The sequence below is a fragment of the Tamandua tetradactyla genome, chromosome 6, assembly GCF_023851605.1.
Source record: "Tamandua tetradactyla isolate mTamTet1 chromosome 6, mTamTet1.pri, whole genome shotgun sequence".
In the NCBI taxonomy this organism is placed as follows: Eukaryota; Metazoa; Chordata; class Mammalia; order Pilosa; family Myrmecophagidae; genus Tamandua; species Tamandua tetradactyla.
In genome coordinates this window covers 152,682,778-152,703,716 of record NC_135332.1, presented here as the reverse complement: position 1 = coordinate 152,703,716, position 20,939 = coordinate 152,682,778, and the positions used below count along the sequence as shown (strand labels likewise).

Below are 20,939 nucleotides of genomic sequence, written 5' to 3'. Positions count from 1 at the left end.
ATTTTATTCTAAACATCTTTTATTTTTCAGCGTTTAAATATTAAGATTTAAAGTGGCTTTTTGTGGGGGAAATAACTTAAAAGTTGGGTAGAAAATAAGAAGTATGCTTGTTTAGTTTTCTATGCCTATGAAATATAATAATTTTTGTTTTTTATTAAGGGATGGTCGGATGCTGTTTGACTACCTGGCAGACAAACATGGTGTAAGTGTTGTTTTAAAATGTTCTAAAATGTTTTCATGTTGTAATAGGGTAATTAAGGGCTAATGCCCTGTAGATAGGTTTATGGCTTAACAGGATTATTACTGTGTGTGATATAGGGTATGTTTTTAAAATTTTAACTTTTAAAAATTCATGCTGTTTCTGATCAGATAATATATACTTAAACTCATCTTTAGCTCACATATATTCTCATAGCTTTTGTTTTATTTATTCCAGAATAATCATATAATGCCACTTTTTATTTATACCAACAGCAAAGTAGGTTTTGAAGTAAAGATAATAAATTTTGCTTTGAAGCAGTAGAATTAATACCCTGGTCCCTAGTGGAATATATAGCTCTTGTCATTATCAAGACCTTTTTAAATCCCCAAATTCATAATGATGGAAATGTACTTTTATATTTTTTCATAGCCATCGCCCAATCTCATTACCCTTCTGTTAATTCACATTTGCATTTAATTACTTTTTGTTCAAGTTTTATCTCACTTAGTTCCTGAAGCAAAAAACTTGCTGACCGCTCTGAAAATTGCCCTTACATGTTTCCATATAGAAGGTTTGATAGATTTATTAATGTTTTAGTTCTAAGCCATTCTCTTAGATTTTTTCACTTTCTCTTTGCTGTCATTATTGGTGTTATTTTGGGGCCAGTTTTCACAGAGAACAGAAGTTAGCTATACATATCGTTTGTACGCAACCACCAAAGCTTATGAGGATGCAGGTGCTTGGTGGTTGATTAAGCTTAGTCACCAGCTAAGGGACTTACACATCAGATCTTCAGCTGCAATTCATATTTGTATCACAGCAAATTAGCTGGTAGTACAGTTCATAACTGTTTTGAGATCTAAACTGTAAATGGTAAATTCCTAATAGATATTTTAAGAGCTGAGTGGTTAACTGGCCATGGTATTTATTTTGGGTGGTAACTTTTGAGAGACCTAAAGAATTTTAGGTGACTCCTGGGGGGATTTAAAGGAGTGAGTGGATTTCATTTTAAAACTCAGAAGTCTTAATTTTTCTCTTTAGTTTAGGCAGGAATATTTAGATACACTCTACAGGTATGCAAAATTCCAGTACGAATGTGGGAATTACTCAGGAGCAGCAGAGTATCTTTACTTTTTTAGAGTGTTGGTAAGTACTTTGTTTTCTTTTTCCTTGTTTTTGTGGGCTTCCTTTGGTTCCCTTAGTTTGTGGAATTGGGGTTTGTCTGTGAAGTCTTTGGCAACAGGAAAAAAAAAAGTAAAGATACCTCCTTAGCAAACAAAAAAAAAATGGAAATAGGAAGCCTTATATCAGGGCCTCAGAATTTGGAGGGAGATTTATTCATCCTTGAAATCCAAAAGCTGGAACACTGATTCAGTGTCTTATGTATAATTGTATGATTTTAGTGGTAAAGCAGAATTCGGTCATGTAATAGATGTTATACTATATTATTGTACAACCCAGGGAATGGCACATTGAAGGTGCTTGATAAATATATATTGAATGAACCATTCCTAATTTTAATTCAAGATTCTGTGATATATATTCATTGAGCTTGTCCTAACTAACTGGTGTTCTAATGATTTTTTAAAACATTTTTTAAAATTTTCATTGATAAAATGACATACAAGCACATACATTCATAACCTACAAACATTCCAAACATGGTATATAATCAGTGGCTCATAATATTGCATAGTTGTATAGTCATCACCATGGACATTTTTTAGAACATTTGCATCACTCAAGAAAAAGAAAAAAGAAAAAAAGTCATACATACCACACCCCTTACCCTTCCCTCTCATTGACCACTAGTATTCTAATGATATTTTAAAAGATTTTTTATGCCCTAATATTAATATGTTTACATTTACTTCTGCCCTCTACTATTAGAATATAAAGGTCAATGTTTTTTTCACTTTCTAGGGGTTAGATTAATTTAAATAGTACTGTTAAAGCAAAGGGAATGATTTCTAACCATAAAGTAACCAATCACCTTCATTTGTCTGACAAGTTCCTAGGTTCTGTGCTTTTGTTAGGGAAGAAGCATGGTACTAATTCAAAGAAAATATCAGGTTTCAAATTGAAAGATTACTTTTTTCCTTCTTTCTTTTTAGGTAATTATATTAGTAAGTGTCTTCTGGATTTATCAGATTGCCCTTGTTTAAACTAGCCTCTCTTCTGAGAAATTATTATTTGCTCTTCACTTTGAGTTAATAAGCAAATGTTTAGGTCTTATTTCTCTAGCTAATCATAGAAGCTGGGAAAAAAAGACCTCTTAAGACAGGGATTCTTTGTCTTATAACCTTGGAAGAATTAGTTTCTTTGGCCTTTATTTTCTGGAGCTTATTTCTTTACTTTTTGCCCTACATGCCACAAAGGAAAGACTTATTTTATGGCTGCTCTCTTGTTGTTTTCTAAGAAATTACATTTTCCTTCTTGTGGAAAGAGAAGAGATTGGTTTATTGAGTCAGGTAATTCTTACCCTTAGAAAATTTCTGACAACTTCATTTTTTTTAACTATTTACTTTTCTTTTTCTAAAGAAATAAAAGTAGTAAATTCCAAGTTTGATTTGAAAACATTTATTTTTCTCTTGGTCCCAATTGTAAACCAGTTCTTAATTTACAGACTAGCTGTGGTTAGCTTGCAAGTGCATTGAAGGTAATCAGTGATGCTAAACTTGTTGTGGCTTATCAGAAAATTCCATCAGTCTTACTTTGAATATTATGAAGGATTTAGGAGAGCAAAAGTTGATTACTTTGAAAATGTAAACAGCTTAAACCAGGATTGTAAAATCAGAAGCCTGATATGATTACAGGTACATGAAAAGAGTTGATTATTCATATCATTTGTTAATGCTGGGAGTGAATTTTGAGAATGAAGATTTAGTGTCATGTTAGAATTCCAGCACAGTAAATTGATTGTTGCTGGTCAGTGAGTGAATGTGCCATTTTGCTAAGACTGGAAACTTAAGGTAACTGCTGGAAAGTCCAGATACAGAAACTCTTCTAGCATATCCACCCTTGAAAGCAAGTTGGTATGAAGAGCCAACTGTAATGACATGGAGCTGAGCCAGAGTAGTGTGCATGAACCTTTTGGGGATTAAAAAACTTGTTACACTGCTACAAAAAGCTTTTATCCTTATACATATAGCACATTCTGGTTTTAATAACATCATCATGTTTATGTGGTTTGCTTTTATAATTAGTCTGAAAATTTGTATAAGGGAGAGGTATATATTTAACGGTTTTGGGAGTTTTTAAGTTTACTATTTTTAAATCCAAGTTACTTCACTCTTTTTCAGAATTTCTGGGTTAGTTTTAAGCTTTTGAATTGCCCCTAACATAATTTTGTGCTGAAACTCAAACCGTAGTGTTATGACATTTTGGTCAAATGATTTAAGTACCATCATCTGAACACAATATTTGTGTGTAGTCAATATATACTGATTGGGTAGTGGTTACAAGTTATGTGTATTTTCAATTCGTTTTTGTTTTGGTGCCACAAAACATTGAGGTAGATGGGAGTTGATTGCTTTCTATAAGCATATTGCCAGAGTCTAACAAAGCTAAGTTTAAAAGAATATTTTACTTCTCTTTCTCTCAACTTAGATAAGCACTACTACAAAATCTAAATATTTGCTTGAAATTTTGTTAATAACAAAGATAAAGATCCTGTTTTGGATTTGGGGGGGAAACATGTCAGTCCTTGACTTATTTATTTATTTTTTCCTGCAGTTGCATTTTTCATTTCTAAATTCTTTTCTGGTGGTTGATTATTTTAAATCTATGGTTAGGGAAACATAAGCTATGAAAGAACTATTGTAACTATGATCCGAGATTAGAATTTAACTCTCTGAGTGACCTGTTGTAGGTCAGTGTTATATAAATTAAAGCTGTGTGACCCTAAAACCAACCTTTATTTTCAAAGGATTTATGGCTTTTAGAACATATTGAGGATTGTTTAGATGCACCCTGTTTGATTGTGAAACTTCTTCATTTGATTTATGCTCTAAGAAATGAATTAATTTAAAATTGAATGGTAGTGCAGTCTTGGTAGAAATTTTTAAACATTTTTATTTTGGGAGACATTAAATAATTTTTTAATTATTTTGTTAAATCTACCCTCCAAAATATAACCCCTCACCCTGTCCAGCAGCTATTTGAAATAAAAATGATCTTAATGTATTGGAATTTTTGGCAATCACATTTTTCTAACTTTTTTCATTCAGGGTTTAAAATTTCTCTACTGTGAAATAACATACTGTTGGTGTAAAAGATAGTTTTCCTTGAGACTCAAGTCAGCTTGAGATAACTTTTCGAGGCTTTTGGATCTTGACTGAAGGTTTAGGTCTGATGTTCTCTGTTTAATATTCCTGTAGAAGAAGTCTATTTCATATTGAGTCTCAAATGCATAGTTTTCCCTCAACATTTTTGAAATGTGGAGTGTGCCTTAAAGTTGTTGGCATCTTTGCAGTGGTAACTTGCTCTATTACATACTTTTAATTGGCTTCTCCCCCTTTCTTATTTCACTTCTCTACTCCCAATGTTTCCTAGCACCACCTCCCAAATAAATTACTTATATTTTGTATAAGATGGTGGCATCTTATATAATTGATGGTGATGTTTTTGGCTTTGGAAACAGCAGAATATAAATTGATGGCCTCTTAGATTCAATAAAATGTGTTTATACTTAAATTTCTTTTCTTTGTAAAGATCAGTTTTATCCTTCAGCACAATAGTTGTATGGATTTTTATAAATCAAGTTTTTAAATTTTTATGCATTTTGACACATATATTTATCTATGTAACCTCCACCCAATCAAGATAATGAATATTTCAGTCAACCCAGAAAGACCTTGTGCTCCTTTTTAACATCAGTCTACTTTCTGACCCTGTAAATTCATTTTGCCTGTTTTAGAATTTCATATAAATGGAGTGATACAGTATTTATGCTTATGTCTGGCTAATTTTGATCACAAAGTTTTTGAAATTCACATCATTATATAATTTATTAGAAGTTAGTTTGTTTTTATAGCGGAGTAGCGTATGTGTGTGTATACTACAATTTGAAGGGCATTTAGAATACTTCCAGTTTTGTCTATTATAAATAAAACTGTCCATGAGTATTCATGTACAAGTTGTTTTTTAGACATACTTACTTGTAATAGTAAGAATCAGTGGTTGATTTGTTTCAAAATCTGTGGTAATTTACCTTTGCTTAGAGTTTGCTAAATGTTATTCGGTTCATTTGATTTTTTTCTGCCATCAAAAGAAGAATCTATATATAGGCAGAATCTGAATTAGATTTGGTTATAGTTCCATAAGTTTAGAGGACCTATAATAGTCTGTCATCATTTTCATAATTCACATTATTATCTGGTGATATTATAATCTGCTTATGTATGATATCATTCAATCCTTGTAACATCTAAGGTTGGTTGTATTACTCTCCCCCTTTAATAGATGAGGAAGCTAAACCACAGATGGTTTGGCTGCTTATATTAAGATGTAGAACCAGAATATTTGGTGGTTAGATTTCCAATCCTGCCCATCTAATTTTTATTTAACTTTTAATTTTAATATATTTCAGGGATTCTACCATTAAGTGCTTCAGTGAAAATTAATTTCAACTTGGGGTGCAGAAGTCTGTTCTTCTCTATCTGACACTGTTACTTGGCTTCTTCTGCTTTAGCACTTATGATCAATTCAGTATCATTCTAGGTACTTTTGTTGACTTTTTCTGACTGCTTTACATATTTTCTTATTAGCTTGATCCTTATAGGTGGTTTGGATTTGTGATCTTCTACCAGTGGAGAGAATAGGGATGGCCCTCAGTTCTTTTTGTAGGTTGAGTACACTATGAAATTTATGGCTCTCATGACTCTGAAATCAAGTTGCCTGTGTTTAAATCTGGATCTAGCAGTTATTTATTGGAAGGGTAATTTGGGGGAGTTGCACTCTCCAGGCGTTATGGTTCCCCATCTATAAAATGAAGATAAAAAATACTACATACGTTATAGGGTCTTTATTAGAATTATATGAGAAAACAAACTTTTATTGCTTGATCCATCATCGCTTGATAACTGTTAATTGTTATTATTAACCAGTGGGCCTGCTTTTTTTCTCTTTTCTGTCTCCATAGCCTCTTCCAGTATTGTGGAAAGGAAATACTTAGATTCCTCTTTTTGTTCTGGAAGTAATTCCTTTTACATTTTAAGGGAAGCCCACAAGTCTTGATTTCCCATAAGCTCCAGTGTGTTTAGCAGTGAATTTCCTCAGAATCTAATACAGTTCCCGAAGTTTTAGATGCCTGAAGTATTTCTAGTTTTATATAAAATATCTGAAGGCCAAATAAATAGTGCTGCTGTTGGCTGGTTTTTGAGTTATCTGTCGTTTTCTAGACTGAATATCAAAGACTTGAGCATTTTCAGTAAATTAAGTTAAATGGAAGATGTTTGAATCAACCTAATCAAAGCATGATCCAAAAAGAACTTACATAGCTGAAGTAGGCAGAGAGCTACAGGTCATCTAGTTGGTTTAAATGGTGTTATGTAGAGAATAAAAACGTGTATTATCTTTTTTGTTTCATCCATACTATTTAGTATATAATTAATTATTATTGCTTAAACAGGTTCCAGCAACGGATAGAAATGCTTTGAGTTCACTCTGGGGAAAACTGGCCTCTGAAATCTTAATGCAGAACTGGGATGCAGCCATGGAAGACCTTACACGTTTAAAAGAGACCATAGATAATAATGTGAGTTGTACTTTCTCAGAGTGATTCTTGACTTAAGTCTTTCTAATTTTATATATCCTTAATACTTTCTGATTAGGAAAACACCACTTAAAATATAAACTAAACTAAAATGTTGAGATTAGCTTTTTTTGACCTAACATAAAAATTGTTACTGAATGGATCAGTAGGTTGGTAGTTTTTCTGAATCTTCTTAAAGGAAACCATTACACTTCTTTTGCCTTTAGAGAAAGGAACTCAGTTTTGATTTCTGTTACAGTTGCTTTGTCATGTTTTGTAATGTCAATGAAAACTGAGACTATACTGCCAGATATTGAGAGTCCTCTGTGGAAGATGATAGTTTTCATCTACGATTAATGTCTAATGAAACCATTTACATTGGAATGTTTGGTTTAGCTCTTATTTTTAAAGTATTTTCTGAAATAAGTGTAATTTATAGCCTGTCTAAAAATGGTTTAGTGAACATTATTGACTCTTTCTCTGAGAAAGGGCAATAGTTTTGAACGTCTCATGTAGAGAATAGAAAGTATAGGGAATTCAGCCTTCATCCATTAAGAATTAAAAAGTGCTAGTTTTTTTTAATTATAATCCTCAGACCAACAATATTTTTTTCATTGCCTCTTTCTCATATATTTATAGTTCTCCTGTATACATTTTTAACCCTTTAGTCTGTGAGTTCTCCGCTCCAGTCTCTTCAGCAGCGAACGTGGCTCATTCACTGGTCTCTGTTTGTTTTCTTCAACCATCCCAAAGGCCGCGATAATATTATTGATCTCTTCCTTTACCAACCACAGTAAGTTATTTCATGTATGGTTTGTGCTCAACTATATGAAATTATATGGAATTGTTTAAAGCTTAAAATGTACTCCTCTAGCATTTGAATTATCTTCGCCTATTTCTCTCCTCATGGTAGGTTAGCTTGTTAATTGAAATAACTTAAAGTTACTTGACAAAAGTGTACTCTTGGCCCTTGTTATTTAAAGCATGTTCCCTAGGCCAGCAGCATAGGCACCACCCAGCAGCAGAATATCATAGTAGGGGAACTAAATCAGAATCTGCACTTTAACGACCAGGGCTCAGTTGCTGCATGCTCCCACTACACTTAAAGGACGGGGGCAAGAAACTATTTATGGATGCTTGCTGTAGAGGACATGGCCTTGTTAGCAAGAAGGAACCTCTAGAGGGGCCGGGGAGTATCAACTCCTCCTCACAGCTCCCTCAGACCCACGAGGCAGGCTGTTTGATGGGCCACCAGATGAAACAAAATGAGCTTCCAGTGCCATAGACCTGCTTCTCCTTGTGCTTTCTGACAGTGTGGTCCTTTTCAATACTGGCTTAGTTGACAAATGGATTTTCATACCTGATTTTCACTCAGTCTGTTGTGATGTAGTATTTTGGTTGAAGTTCATGAAGAAAATCTAGCCTCACACATACATGTAGTTGGGAAAAGGAGTGTATTTTAATAGTCTCTTTATATAATTGTAGATATTCTTTGATGGTGTACCAAAACTCAACAACTAATAGTATTTTAAATTTTAATGGTTATTTGTAATGTGAAATATGAAGCCATATTGATGAATTTTTTTGTGTTCTAATATGTTAAACTATATTGGTTCGTCTTGCACTTTGAATGGATCCTTTTTACCCATTCATAGTTTATAGCTTCATGCATTTGTTGTTTGAAAAATACTGGTTCAGTGAATTATGCAGAATCCCAAATGTGTTGGTACATTATATTAACAGTAACAAAAAATCATGATCATTAATGTCAGGCATTAGAAAAGCATCCAGAAGATTAATGTTGGAGAACTCAAATTTTCCCTATTTCAAAACATTTACAAAGAGACATTAGTCAAGACCAGATGGCACTGGCATAAGAATAGACATAGAATACAGAAGAGAGTCTAGAGCTAAACCCATACATGTGTGTTCAATTGATTTTTACAAGGCAAACATGTCCGTTCAAGAGGGAAAAATAATCTCTTCAGTAAATGGTGCTCACACAAATGGATATTCTAAGGCAAAATAATCTAATTGGACCCCTACCTCATATTGTATACAAAACTTCACTCAAAATGAACTGAAGACATCAGTGTAAGAGCTAACATTATAAAACATGTAGACAAAAAAGGTAGGAGTTAAATATGACTTTGAATTTGAAAATAGATTATTAGATATGACATAAACCCAAAATTTTAAAAATAAAATAAACTGGATTTCGCTGAAATTTTAAAACTTCTTTTGCATCAAAGGACACCATCAAGGATGTATAAAGACAATATACCAGTGGCAGAAGATATTTGCCAATCATCTATCTTTTAAGGGTCTAAGATCAAAAACTGAGAAGAATACTTTCATCCCAATAGCAAAAAGATAATCATCCCCATGAAAACAAATGGTCAAAAACCAGGAAAAAAAAGAAGAGCATTAAGTTTTGTAAAGGTGTCAAGTCCCTAGTGACAGGTACAAATTTTCCAAAAAGAATTTTTTTTTCTTGAAAGTTGTATTTTTATCATTAATAATAACTGTCAGTTTCTCTTGAAGTGATAGGTTCACTTCATTTTTAAGAAAATGTCTGCCATATATCCATCTGAATAGTCATGGTTTGTCTGTGATTCCCTGAAGTAAAAAAAAAGAGTTCTGTGAAAAGCTAATTCAGCTTGCAGTTCAGTTGTGTGAGTGTTTTCCATGAGAAAACCATGACATTGAAATATACATCAGAAAAGCTTTATACTTTCCATTTAGTCATACAGAATATTTGAAACATAAGTACTCAAAGGTTGAGATTTTTTTAAATTAATAGTTTGTACTGCCCAATCAAGAACATTCCTAAATGAAACTAACATTTTTTTTCCCACTACAAGTGTGTGGTGGTGGAAAAATATAGTGATTCTTAGTATAGTTTGGTTTATCTTAATTTGTCCTAAGGTATCAATAGATTTCTTTGTTGATAATGTAATGATATTTAGTAACTTTTTTACTGTGTGTACAACTGGCACTATAAGTCATTTTTAGAACATTATTATCTCCCCAATAAGAACTTTCTTGCCTGTGAAACTATCTTTGTCTGTTTGTTTTGTTTTTGGGGAGGTGCATGGTCTGGGAAATTGTATGGAACCTTTTTCTTTTTTATCTTTTTATTAATTAAAAAAAAATTAACAAGCAAAACATTTAAATATCATTCTATTCTACATATCCAATCAGTAATTCTTAATATCATCACATAGTTACATATTCATCATTTCTTAGTACATTTGCATCGATTTAGAAAAAGAAATAAAAAGACAACAGAAAAAGAAATAAAATGATAATAGAGAAAAAAAAAAAACTATACATACCATGCCCCTTACCCCTCGTTTTCATTTACCACTATTTCAAACTGAATTTATTTTAACATTTGTTCCCCCTATTATTTATTTTTATTCCATATGTTCTACTCTTCTGTTGATATAGTAGCTAAAAGGAGCATCAGACACAAGGTTTTCACATTCACAGAGTCTCATTGTGAAAGCTATATCATTGTTCAGTCATCATCAAGAAACATGGCTACTGGAACACAACACTACATTTTCAGGCAATTCCCTCCAAACCTCTCCACTACGTCTTGAACAACAAGGTGATATCTACTTAATACGTAAGAATAACCTCCAGGATAACCTCTCGACTCTGTTTGGAATCTCTCAGCCATTGACACTTTGTCTCATTTTACTCTTCCCCCTTTTGGTCTAGAAGGTTCTCTCAATCCCTTGATGTTAATTCTCAGCTCCTTCTAGGGTTTTTCTTAGTCCTTTGATGCTGAGTGTCAGCTCATTCCAGGATCTCTGTCCCACGTTGCCAGGAAGGTCCACACCCCTGGGAGTCATGTCCCACGCAGAGAGGGGGAGGGTGGTGAGACTGCTCATCATATTGGCTGGAGAGAGAGGCCACATCTGAGCAACAAAAGAGACTCTCTTGGGGGTTACTCTTAGGCCTAAATTTTAAGTAGACTTGACCTATCCTTTGTGGGGTTAAGTTTCATGTGAACAAACCCCAAGACGGGGGGCTCAGTCTATAGCTTTGGTTGTCCACACTGCTTGTGAGAATATCAAGAATTCAACTTGGGGAAGTTGAATTTCTCCCCACTCTCACCATTCCCCAAAGGGAACTTGCAAATACTTTTCCAGTCACTGACCAAATCATTCTGGGATTCATTGGGGGATCACTCTGGACAAACCAACAAAATCTCATGTGCTACCTGAAATTCCAAGTACTTATGACATTCAGTCAAACTATCTACATGAGTTATATTAGGAAATGCTCTAGTCAAAATCTAAATTTTGTAACAAATAAACATTTTTTGCTTTAGTCTCACACGTAAGGTGACATTTTAAAGTATTAATTATCATCTGTTTTCAGCACCTGCAGTAATGACATTCCTTTGTTCTTCCTCATGCCAAAACATTTTTAAAATTTGTACATTGTACATTTCACTATTATTATACACTCTAGGCATTCCTAGATTATACCATCTCGATCTTTAACATCTATCTTTCTTTCTGATTTCATTTATGTCCCCAGCCCTCCTCCCTCTATCATTCTCACATGCAGCTTCATTCAGTGTTTTAACATAATTACATTACAGTTAGGTAGTATTGTGCTGTCCATTTCTGAGTTTTTGTATCCAGACCTGTTGCACAGTCTGTATCCCTTCAGCTCCAATTACCCACTATCTTACCCTATTTCTGTCTCCTGATGGTCTCTGTTACCAATGACATATTCCAAGTTTATTCACTAATGTTGGTTCATATCAGTGAGACCATACAGTATTTGTCCTTTAGTATTTGGCTAGTCTCAATCAGCATAATGTTCTCTAGGTCCATCCATGTTGTTACATACTTCATAAGTTTATTCTGTCTTAGAGCTGCATAATATTCCATCGTATGTATATACCACAGTTTGTTTAGCCACTTGTCTGTTGATGGACACTTTGGCTGTTTCCATCTCCTTGCAGTTGTAAATAATGCTGCTATAAACATTGGTGTGCAAATGTCCGTTTGTGTCTTTGCCCTTAAGTCCTCTGAGTAGATACCTAGCAATGGTATTGCTGGGTCATATGGCAATTCTATATTCAGCTTTTTGAGAAACCGCCAAACTGCCTTCCACAGTGGTTGCACCATTCGACATTCCCACCAACAGTGAATAAGTGTGCCTCTTTCTCCACATCCTCTCCAGCACTTGTCATTTTCTGTTTTGTTGATAATGGCCATTCTGGCGGATGTGAGATGATATCTCATTGTGGTTTTGATTTGCATTTCTCTAATGGCCAGGGACATTGAGCATCTCTTCATGTGCCTTTTGGCCATTTGTATTTCCTCTTCTGAGAAGTGTCTGTTCAAGTCTTTTTCCCATTTTGTAACTGGATTGGCTGTCTTTTTGTTGTTGAGTTGAACAATCTCTTTATAAATTCTGGATACTAGCCCTTTATCTGATATGTCGTTTCCAAATATTGTCTCCCATTGTGTAGGCTGTCTTTTTACTTTCTTGATGAAGTTCTTTGATGCACAAAAGTGTTTAATTTTGAGGAGTTCCCATTTCTTTCTTTCTTCAGTGCTCTTGCTTTAGGTGTAAGGTCCATAAAACCGCCTCCAATTGTAAGATCCATAAGATATGTCCCAACATTTTCCTCTATCTGTTTTATGGTCTTAGACCTGATGTTTAGATCTTTGATCCATTTTGAGTTAGCTTTTGTATAGGGTGTGAGATAGGGTCCTCTTTCATTCTTTTGAATTATAGGTATCCAGTTCTCTAGGCACCATTTATTGAAGAGACTGTTCTGTCCCAAATGAGTTGGCTTGACTGCCTTATCAAAGATCAAATGTCCATAGATGAGAGGGTCTATATCTGAGCACTCTGTTCGATTCCATTGATTAATATATCTATCTTCATGCCAGTACCATGCTGTTTTGACCACTGTGGCTTCATAATATGCCTTAAAGTCAGGCACCGTGAGACCTCTAGATTCGTTTTTTTTCCCCAAGATACTTTTAGCAATTCAGGGCACCCTGCCCTTGCAGATAAATTTGCTTATTGGTTTTTCTATTTCTGAAAAGTAAGTTGTTGGTATTTTGATTGGTATTGCGTTGAATCTGTAAATCAATTTAGGTAGAATTGACATCTTAACTATATTTAGTCTTCCAATCCATGAACATGGTATGCCCTTCCATCTATTTAGGTCTTCTGTGATTTCTTTTAACAGTTTCTTATAGTTTTCTTTGTATAGGTCTTTTGTCTCTTTAGTTAAATTTATTCCTAAGTACTTTATTCTTTTAGTTGCAATTGTAAATGTAATTCGTTTCTTGATTTCCCCCTCAGCTTGTTCATTGCTAGTGTATAGAAACACTACAGATTTTTGAATGTTGATCTTGTAACCTGCCACTTTGCTGTACTCGTTTATTAGCTCTAGTAGTTTTGCTGTGGATTTTTCAGGGTTTTGGATATATAGTATCATATCATCTGCAAACAGTGATAGTTTTACTTCTTCCATTCCAATTTTGATACCTTGTATTTCTTTTTCTTGCCTAATTGCTCTTGCTAGAACTTCCAACACGATGTTGAATAACAGTGGTGATAGTGGACATCCTTGTCTTGTTCCTGATCTTAGGGGGAAAGTTTTCAATTTTTCCGCATTAAGGATGATATTAGCTGTGGGTTTTTCATATATTCCCTTTATCATTTTAAGGAAGTTCCCTTGTATTCCTATCCTTTGAGGTGTTTTCAGCAGGAAAGAATGTTGAATCTTGTCATATGCCTTCTCTGCATCAGTAGAGATGATCATGTGATTTTTCTGCTTTGATTTGTTGATATGGTGTATTACATTAATTGATTTTCTTATGTTGAACCATCCTTGCATACCTGGGATGAATCCTGCTTGGTCATGACGTATAATTCTTTAAATGTGTTGCAGGATTCTATTTGCTAGAATTTTGTTGAGGATTTTTGCATCTATATTCATTAGAGAGATTGGTCTGTAGTTTTCTTTTTTTGTAATATTTTTGCCTGGTTTTGGTATGAGGGTGATGTTGGCTTCATAGAATGAATTAGGTAGCTTTCCCTCCACTTCAATTTTTTTGAAGAGTTTGAGCAGAGTTGGTACTAATTCTTGCTGTAATGTTTGGTAGAATTCACATGTGAAGCCGTCTAGTCCTGGACTTTTCTTTTTGGGAAGCTTTTTAATGACTGATTCAATTTCTTTACTTGTGATTGGTTTGTTGAGGTCATCTATTTCTTCTTGAGTCAAAGTTGGTTGTTCATGCCTTTCTAGGAACTTGTCCATTTCGTCTACATTGTTGTATTTATTAGCGTAAAGTTGTTCATAGTATCCTGTTATTACCTCCTTTATTTCTGTGAGGTCAGTGATTATGTCTCCTCTTCCATTTCTGATCTTATTTATTTGCGTCCTCTCTCTTCTTCTTTTTGTCAGTATAGCTAAGGGCCCATCAATCTTATTGATTTTCTCATAGAACCAACTTCTGGTCTTATTGATTTTCTCTATTGTTTTCATGTTCTCAATTTCATTTATTTCTGCTCTAATCTTTGTTATTTCTTTCCTTTTGCTTGCTTTGAGGTTAGTTTGCTGTTCTTTCTCCAGTTCTTCCAAGTGGATAGTTAATTCCCGTATTTTTGCCCTTTCTTCTTTTTTGATATAGTCATTTAGGGCAATAAATTTCCCTCTTAGCACTGCCTTTGCTGTGTCCCATAAGTTTTGATATGTTGTGTTTTCATTTTCATTCGCCTCGAGATATTTACTGATTTCTCTTGCAATTTCTTCCTTGACCCACTGGTTGTTTAAGAGTGTGTTATTGAGCCTCCACGTATTTGTGAATTTTCTGGCACTCAGCCTATTATTGATTTCCAACTTCATTCCTTTATGATCCGAGAAAGTGTTGTGTATGATTTCAATCTTTTTAAATTTGTTGAGACTTGCTTTGTGACCCAGCATATGGTCTGTCTTTGAGAATGATCCATGAGCACTTGAGAAAAAGGTGTATCCTGCTGTTGTGGGGTGCAGTGTCCTACAAATGTCTGTTAAGTCTAGCTCATTTATTGTAATATTCAAATTCTCTGTTTCTTTATTGATCCTCTGTCTAGATGTTCTGTCCATTGATGAGAGTGGGGAATTGAAATCTCCAACTATTATGGTAGATGCGTCTATTTCCCTTTTCAGTATTTGCAGTGTATGCCTCACGTATTTTGGGGTATTCTGGTTCGGTGCATAAATATTTATGATTGTTATGTCTTCTTGTTGAATTGTTCCTTTTATTAGTACATTGTATCCTTCTTTGTCTCTTTTAACTGTTTTACATTTGAAGTCTAATTTGTTGGATATTAGTATAGCTACTCCTGCTCTTTTCTGGTTGTTATTTGCATGAAATATCTTTTCCCAACCTTTCACTTCCAACTTATGTTTATCTTTGGGTTTAAGATGTGTTTCCTATAGACAGCATATAGAAGGATCCTGTTTTTTAATCCATTCTGCCAGTCTGTGTCTTTTGATTGTGGAGTTCAGTTCATTAACATTTAGTGTTATTACTGTTTGGGTAGTACTTTCCTCTACCATTTTGCCTTTTGTATTTTATATATCATATCTAATTTTCCTTCTTTCTACACTCTTCTCCACACCTCTCTCTTCTGTCTTTTCGTATCTGTCTCTAGTGCTCTCTTTAGTTTTTCTTGCAGAGCTGGTCTCTTGGTCACAAATTCTCTCAGTGGCTTTTTGTCTGAAAATGTTTTAATTTCTCCCTCATTTTTGAAGGACAGTTTTACTGGATATAGAATTCTTGTTTGGCAGTTTTTCTCTTTTAGTAATTTAAATATGTCATCCCACTGTCTTCTTGCCTCCATGGTTTCTGCTGAGAAATCTACACATAGTCTTATTGTTTTTCCCTTGTATGTGATGGATTGCTTTTCTCTTGCTGCTTTCAAGATCCTCTCTTTCTCTTTGACCTCTGACATTCTAACTAGTAAGTGTCTTGGAGAATGTCTCTTTGGATCTATTCTCTTTGGAGTGCGCTGCACTTCTTGGATCTGTAACTTTAGGTCTTTCATAAGAGATGGGACATTTTCAGTGATAATTTCTTCTGTTAGTTTTTCTCCTCCTTTTCCCTTCTCTTCTCCTTCTGGGACACCCACAACACGTATATTTGTGCGCTTTATATTGTCATTCAGTTCCCTGAGCCCCTGCTCATATTTTCCCATTCTTTTCCTTATAGTTTCTGTTTCTTTTTGGATTTCAGATGTTCCATCCTCCAGTTCACTGATTCTAACCTCTGTCTCTTGAAATCTACCATTGTTGGTTTCAATTGTTTTTTTCATGTCTTTTACTTTGTCCTTCATTCCCATAAGTTCTGTGATTTGTTTTTTCAGACTTTCCATTTCTTCTATTTGTTCATTCCTTGCCTTCTTCTTGTCCTCCCTCAATTCATTGATTTGGTTTTTGATGAGGTTTTCCATTTCTGTTCATATATTCAGAATTAGTTTTTTCAGCTCCTGTATCTCATTTGAACTATTGGTTTGTTCCTTTGACTGGGCCATATCTTCAATTTTCCTGGTGTGATTTGTTATTTTTTGTTGGCGTCTGGACATTTAATTACCTTAATTAGTTTATTCTGGAGATTGCTTTCACTTATCTTACTTAGGGTTTTCTTGCTAGTTGAGTTTGTTGTCTGTCTGTTCTTTGACCTTCAGTTCAGCTTTTTCTGGGCCTCTAGCTTAAGTTTTGTTTAACAGAGGGTAATTTTTCAGTTCTTGTTTTCTTGTTTCTTTTCCTGCTTGTAAGGTGCCTTTTCCCTCCCCACCCTTAGGTGGGTCTACATAGGTATTGCATACTCCAGCCAGGTTTTCCCGGACTAAACTGGCTTCCTTTCGGGGGGAAGCAGTCACCTGCGTCAGTTTTTCCTGAGGGTGAGACCCAGCAGGTTGAAAGACTTTCCTGTGAAGTCTCTGGGCTCTGTTTTTCTTCTCCTGCCCAGTATGTGGCGCTTGTCTCTCTGCGGGTCCCACCAGCAAAAGATGTTGTGGCTCCTTTAACTTTGGAAGGCTCTCCCTGATGGGGGCGTGGTGGAGACAGAGGAAAGGTTGTGGGCTGGTTTTAATGGCTTCAAATTGCCAAGCATTGGGGTCTGAATTCCTTGAGAGAGCGGTTCCATCTGAGTTGTGTTTCACCCCTCCCCTGGGGTAGGCTCACGCAGGAGACAGCCCTGAAAGCAGCTTGTTTCTGCATATGCCTGGGGCAGTTGCAGCCTGTTCAATCCCGCCGCTGAATCCAGAGGCAGCCAGGCCTCTGTAGAAACAGCCCCAAAAGCCTCCGTTTCGTCTCCTTTCCGCTTTTTCGGTTAGCCCAATAGGCGACCTCTGCCTTGACCAGTTTGGCCTGAGCTGGGGGCCTATTTTTAGTAGTCAAAATTTGTTTATTAATGCCACAATTGTTGTTTGGTTGGACTCAGTCCCTGCTACTGTTAGAGTCTCTTTCCTTTCCCTCCGGGAAGCCGTCAGTGGGGGAGGGGCGCCGGCCGCCGCAGCTTGGGGAACTCACTGTTCCGGAGACTCGCAGCCGGTCCAGCTGGTCCAGACTGGGGTACGCTGTGTGTCCGCTCCGGGAGCTGTTCTGTACTGTTTCTGGTTATTTAGTAATTGTTCTGGAGGACAAACTAAAACACACACATTACTAAGCTGCCATCTTGGCCTGGAAACATTTTTTAACAGTAGCAGCCTATTAGCAAAATGTGGAAGAGAAGAGCTCTGCTCAGTAATAATGATTGCTTTTAGTTGACCAAAATACTGTGCTTACCACTTTCACTTGCCAAAGAATCAAGCTCTCATCATCTTTTCTTCCTCATTAGTAATTTTTTCATTGGTTATTGTGATTTTTGCTTGGTTCTCATGAGAATCTGTGTCACCATTTGACTTGGCAGATTGTTGTTTTAATCGTCTTCCTGGGTTGCATACTCTTTAAGTAAGATAGCTACTTACTGTTGAATTTAAACTTGAAATTATGTTGCTATGTTTGTACTAAATATGTGGTTTTCATTTTTCTCTGATACATGGAAGAGATTAGTGGAGAACAGCATATTCTCTCTGTTTTAATTTCTATTAGCACAGTAATACAATTTAATATGGTTGATTGCATGTTAAATTGGTGCTTTATAGATTGTCAAGTTCAGGTTTCTTCTGTTTTTGTTTTTGTTTTTAACGTGGGCAGGCACCAGGAATCAAACCCAGGTCTCTGGCACGGCAAGTGAGAATTCTGTCACTGAGCCACCATGCCACCACCCTATTTTAATTTTTTAATGTAGAAGAACTTTGGAAATAATATGTATTTGTCCTTGAAGTGAAAATTTAGGTACCAATATGTGTTAAAGTCTCTTATATCATATATATTACCATTTCTGCCATAATTTATTATGAATCTAAAATGGAGATGATTTACCAGTTTGAAAAATGTTGAACTTTTAAATGCAACATAATATGTAAGGTATCAGGTGTAAGACAGAACAGGGTTCTTAAGCTATTAGAGATGAGGCTTTGCCACTAAATGTAGGTGTTATTAGGGAAAAGAATGCATTTGTAATGCAATGCCCTAGTTACACTCCAGTTATAAAAAGAAAGATTTAAAATTCAGTTAGCAAATGAGTGTTTAATTTGTTTTCTAAGTTAAAATAGAGTAAATTTCCTAAGGAATTTCACATTTTACCATTGACAGTTCAAGTAGATGGTATCTGAGTTTATTATAATTGACCTTGTCTCTCCATTTTTTTTCCCTAATTAGTTTCTGATAAGAAAACTCTATAAAGCTGCTATTTTACCTGCTGTAGCTCAGGGTAACCTCTAAGCTCTTGATCTAAAAATCCCCTGAAATTCCACTTCTTGTCCTGCTTTTTATTTCAGCTTTTCCTTGAAATGCCCCCCTTTTTTTCTACCTATCCAAAGCCTACCTATTTTTCAAGGTCTCGCTCAGGTTTATTTCCTTTATGAAATCTTTCCTGTACATTCTGTCTGTTTCTTTATTTGGTATTTAATTATTTAGTACCAGTAAAGTAAATAAAAAACATGCAATTTCCTTATTCCCCCAGCCAGATTATAAGCATACTTGGCAGGGTTTTCATTTTTTATATTCTCTTCACAACCTGAACTAATAGTTACTTACTTTTTTTTTTTAATTTGGAGGTATATTTTATCTTTTAAGTGCAATTTTATTGAGATACGTTTACACAGCTTAGAAATCATCTATAGTATACAATCACTGGTTCACAGTATCGTCACATAGTTGTGCACACAGCTCTATGATCAAATTTAGAACATTTTCATTACTCCAGAAAATAACCCATACTACTTATCCCCCCATATTATTGACCCATAGTATTGGCATAGTACATTTATTACTGTTGATGAAAGTGTTAGAATATTAGTTAAATGTAGTCCATACTTTGCAGTAGAAACAATTTTTCCCATATACCCCTCTATTATAAACGCCTATAATAGTGTTGTATATCTACTCTACTTCATGAAAGAACTTTTTAGTATTTGTACAATTTTGACTACTAAATTTTCTGATTTCCATGTCGTTGTACAGTTGGAGCAGAATTGTGCTAGAGTGAACAATTAAAAACTATCAGGAAATTACACTTCAGAACAAAATTAATATTAATGCTCTTAAAGAATAGAGGTATGCCCTCTGTTCTTAAGTTAAAATATAAACTAATAACAAAAAGTAATAAAAAATAGACAAGAGCATATTTAACTAAGTACACCTGTTTCGTGCTGAGTACACTATAGGTACAATAGTTTGCAGTAACACTTAAAGAAGTGAGAAGAGTCCTGTGAAGATGGAAACTTAATTGCTCTTTAAATTTGGATTGACAGAGAGGAGGTGATAAGCCAGGGAAGTATCACAAAAGGACATAGTAGCCCAGAGGTCTTGGTTAGGCTGAGCCATTCTCTTGACTTCAGTTCCCATTCATTTACATAAGACTCTACAGTCTCCAAATCCAACTTTCCCTTGCTGAAGTCTTGATATATTCAATTGTATATCCTTTAGGGAACTTGAAACATCTTAATAAAAACTAAGTTCATAACCCCTTCTCCTGTCCTTTGTTCTTAATGGCAAAATCCAAGCTAGAAACATCAGTCTAGATTCCCTTCTCATGATACTAATTAATTAACCAGAATGTTCTATAAATTCTTCCCATAAGACTTTTCTGAGTTTTATGGTCTTGGTTCTTATATTTAGGTCTTTGGTCCATTTTGAGGTTATTTTTTTATAGGGTATGAGATAGGGGTCTCATACTCTTTTTCATTCTTTTGGATATGGATATCCAGTTCTCCCAACCCCATTTGATGAAGAGACTCTTCTGTCGCAGGTGAGTGGACCTGGCAACTGGTGTCAAAAATTAGTTGAAGAAGTGGTTCCTGGAGAGCTGACAAGGTCACAAATCATGTGACTGCTGTTTGTAGAGGAATTCATCTTTTTTTTTTTAATTGTGAAAAGTAACATTAAAAAAAAGGAATAAACTTCAAAGGACACCATAGCAATTAGCTGTAGAACAGACTTCAGAGTTTGGTATGGGTTATAGTTAGGAACTTGTCTTTGAAGTTTATTCTTGAAGTGACAGCAGGGAGAACCTGGGCAACTCCCAGAACAGAAGTCCAGGCATGGTGATTGATCTTGTGGGAGAAAAGGATTCATCATGGCAGATCGTGGCAGATGACATAAAATGGTTACTGTATAAAAAATTACCAAGTGTTGAAGGACTCCAGGCTATTGTGCCAGATAGAGAGGGGGAACCTGTTATTAAAGTAGCCAATGCCCCAGAGCATGTTTGTTTTTTTGGTTTTGTTTGTTTGTTTGTTTTTGTATGCTGTATGATGGGGATCACATTTCATTCTTTTTCCGTGTGATTGTCCCGTTATTGCAGCACCATTTGTTGAATTTTGGGGGAGGTGGGGGGT

General features: G+C 35.1%; 1 protein-coding gene across 1 annotated transcript in view; it reads left to right on the top strand.

Annotated features, from left to right (window-relative positions):
• EIF3E (eukaryotic translation initiation factor 3 subunit E) overlaps positions 1-20,939 on the top strand; it is a 52,100-nt gene that overhangs the window by 11,197 nt on the left and 19,964 nt on the right. The window contains exons 4-7 of the mRNA XM_077167486.1: positions 160-202; positions 1,244-1,348; positions 6,834-6,959; positions 7,625-7,749. Of these exons, the coding sequence (XP_077023601.1) occupies positions 160-202; positions 1,244-1,348; positions 6,834-6,959; positions 7,625-7,749 (399 nt within the window). The remainder of the gene's footprint in view (positions 1-159; positions 203-1,243; positions 1,349-6,833; positions 6,960-7,624; positions 7,750-20,939) is intronic.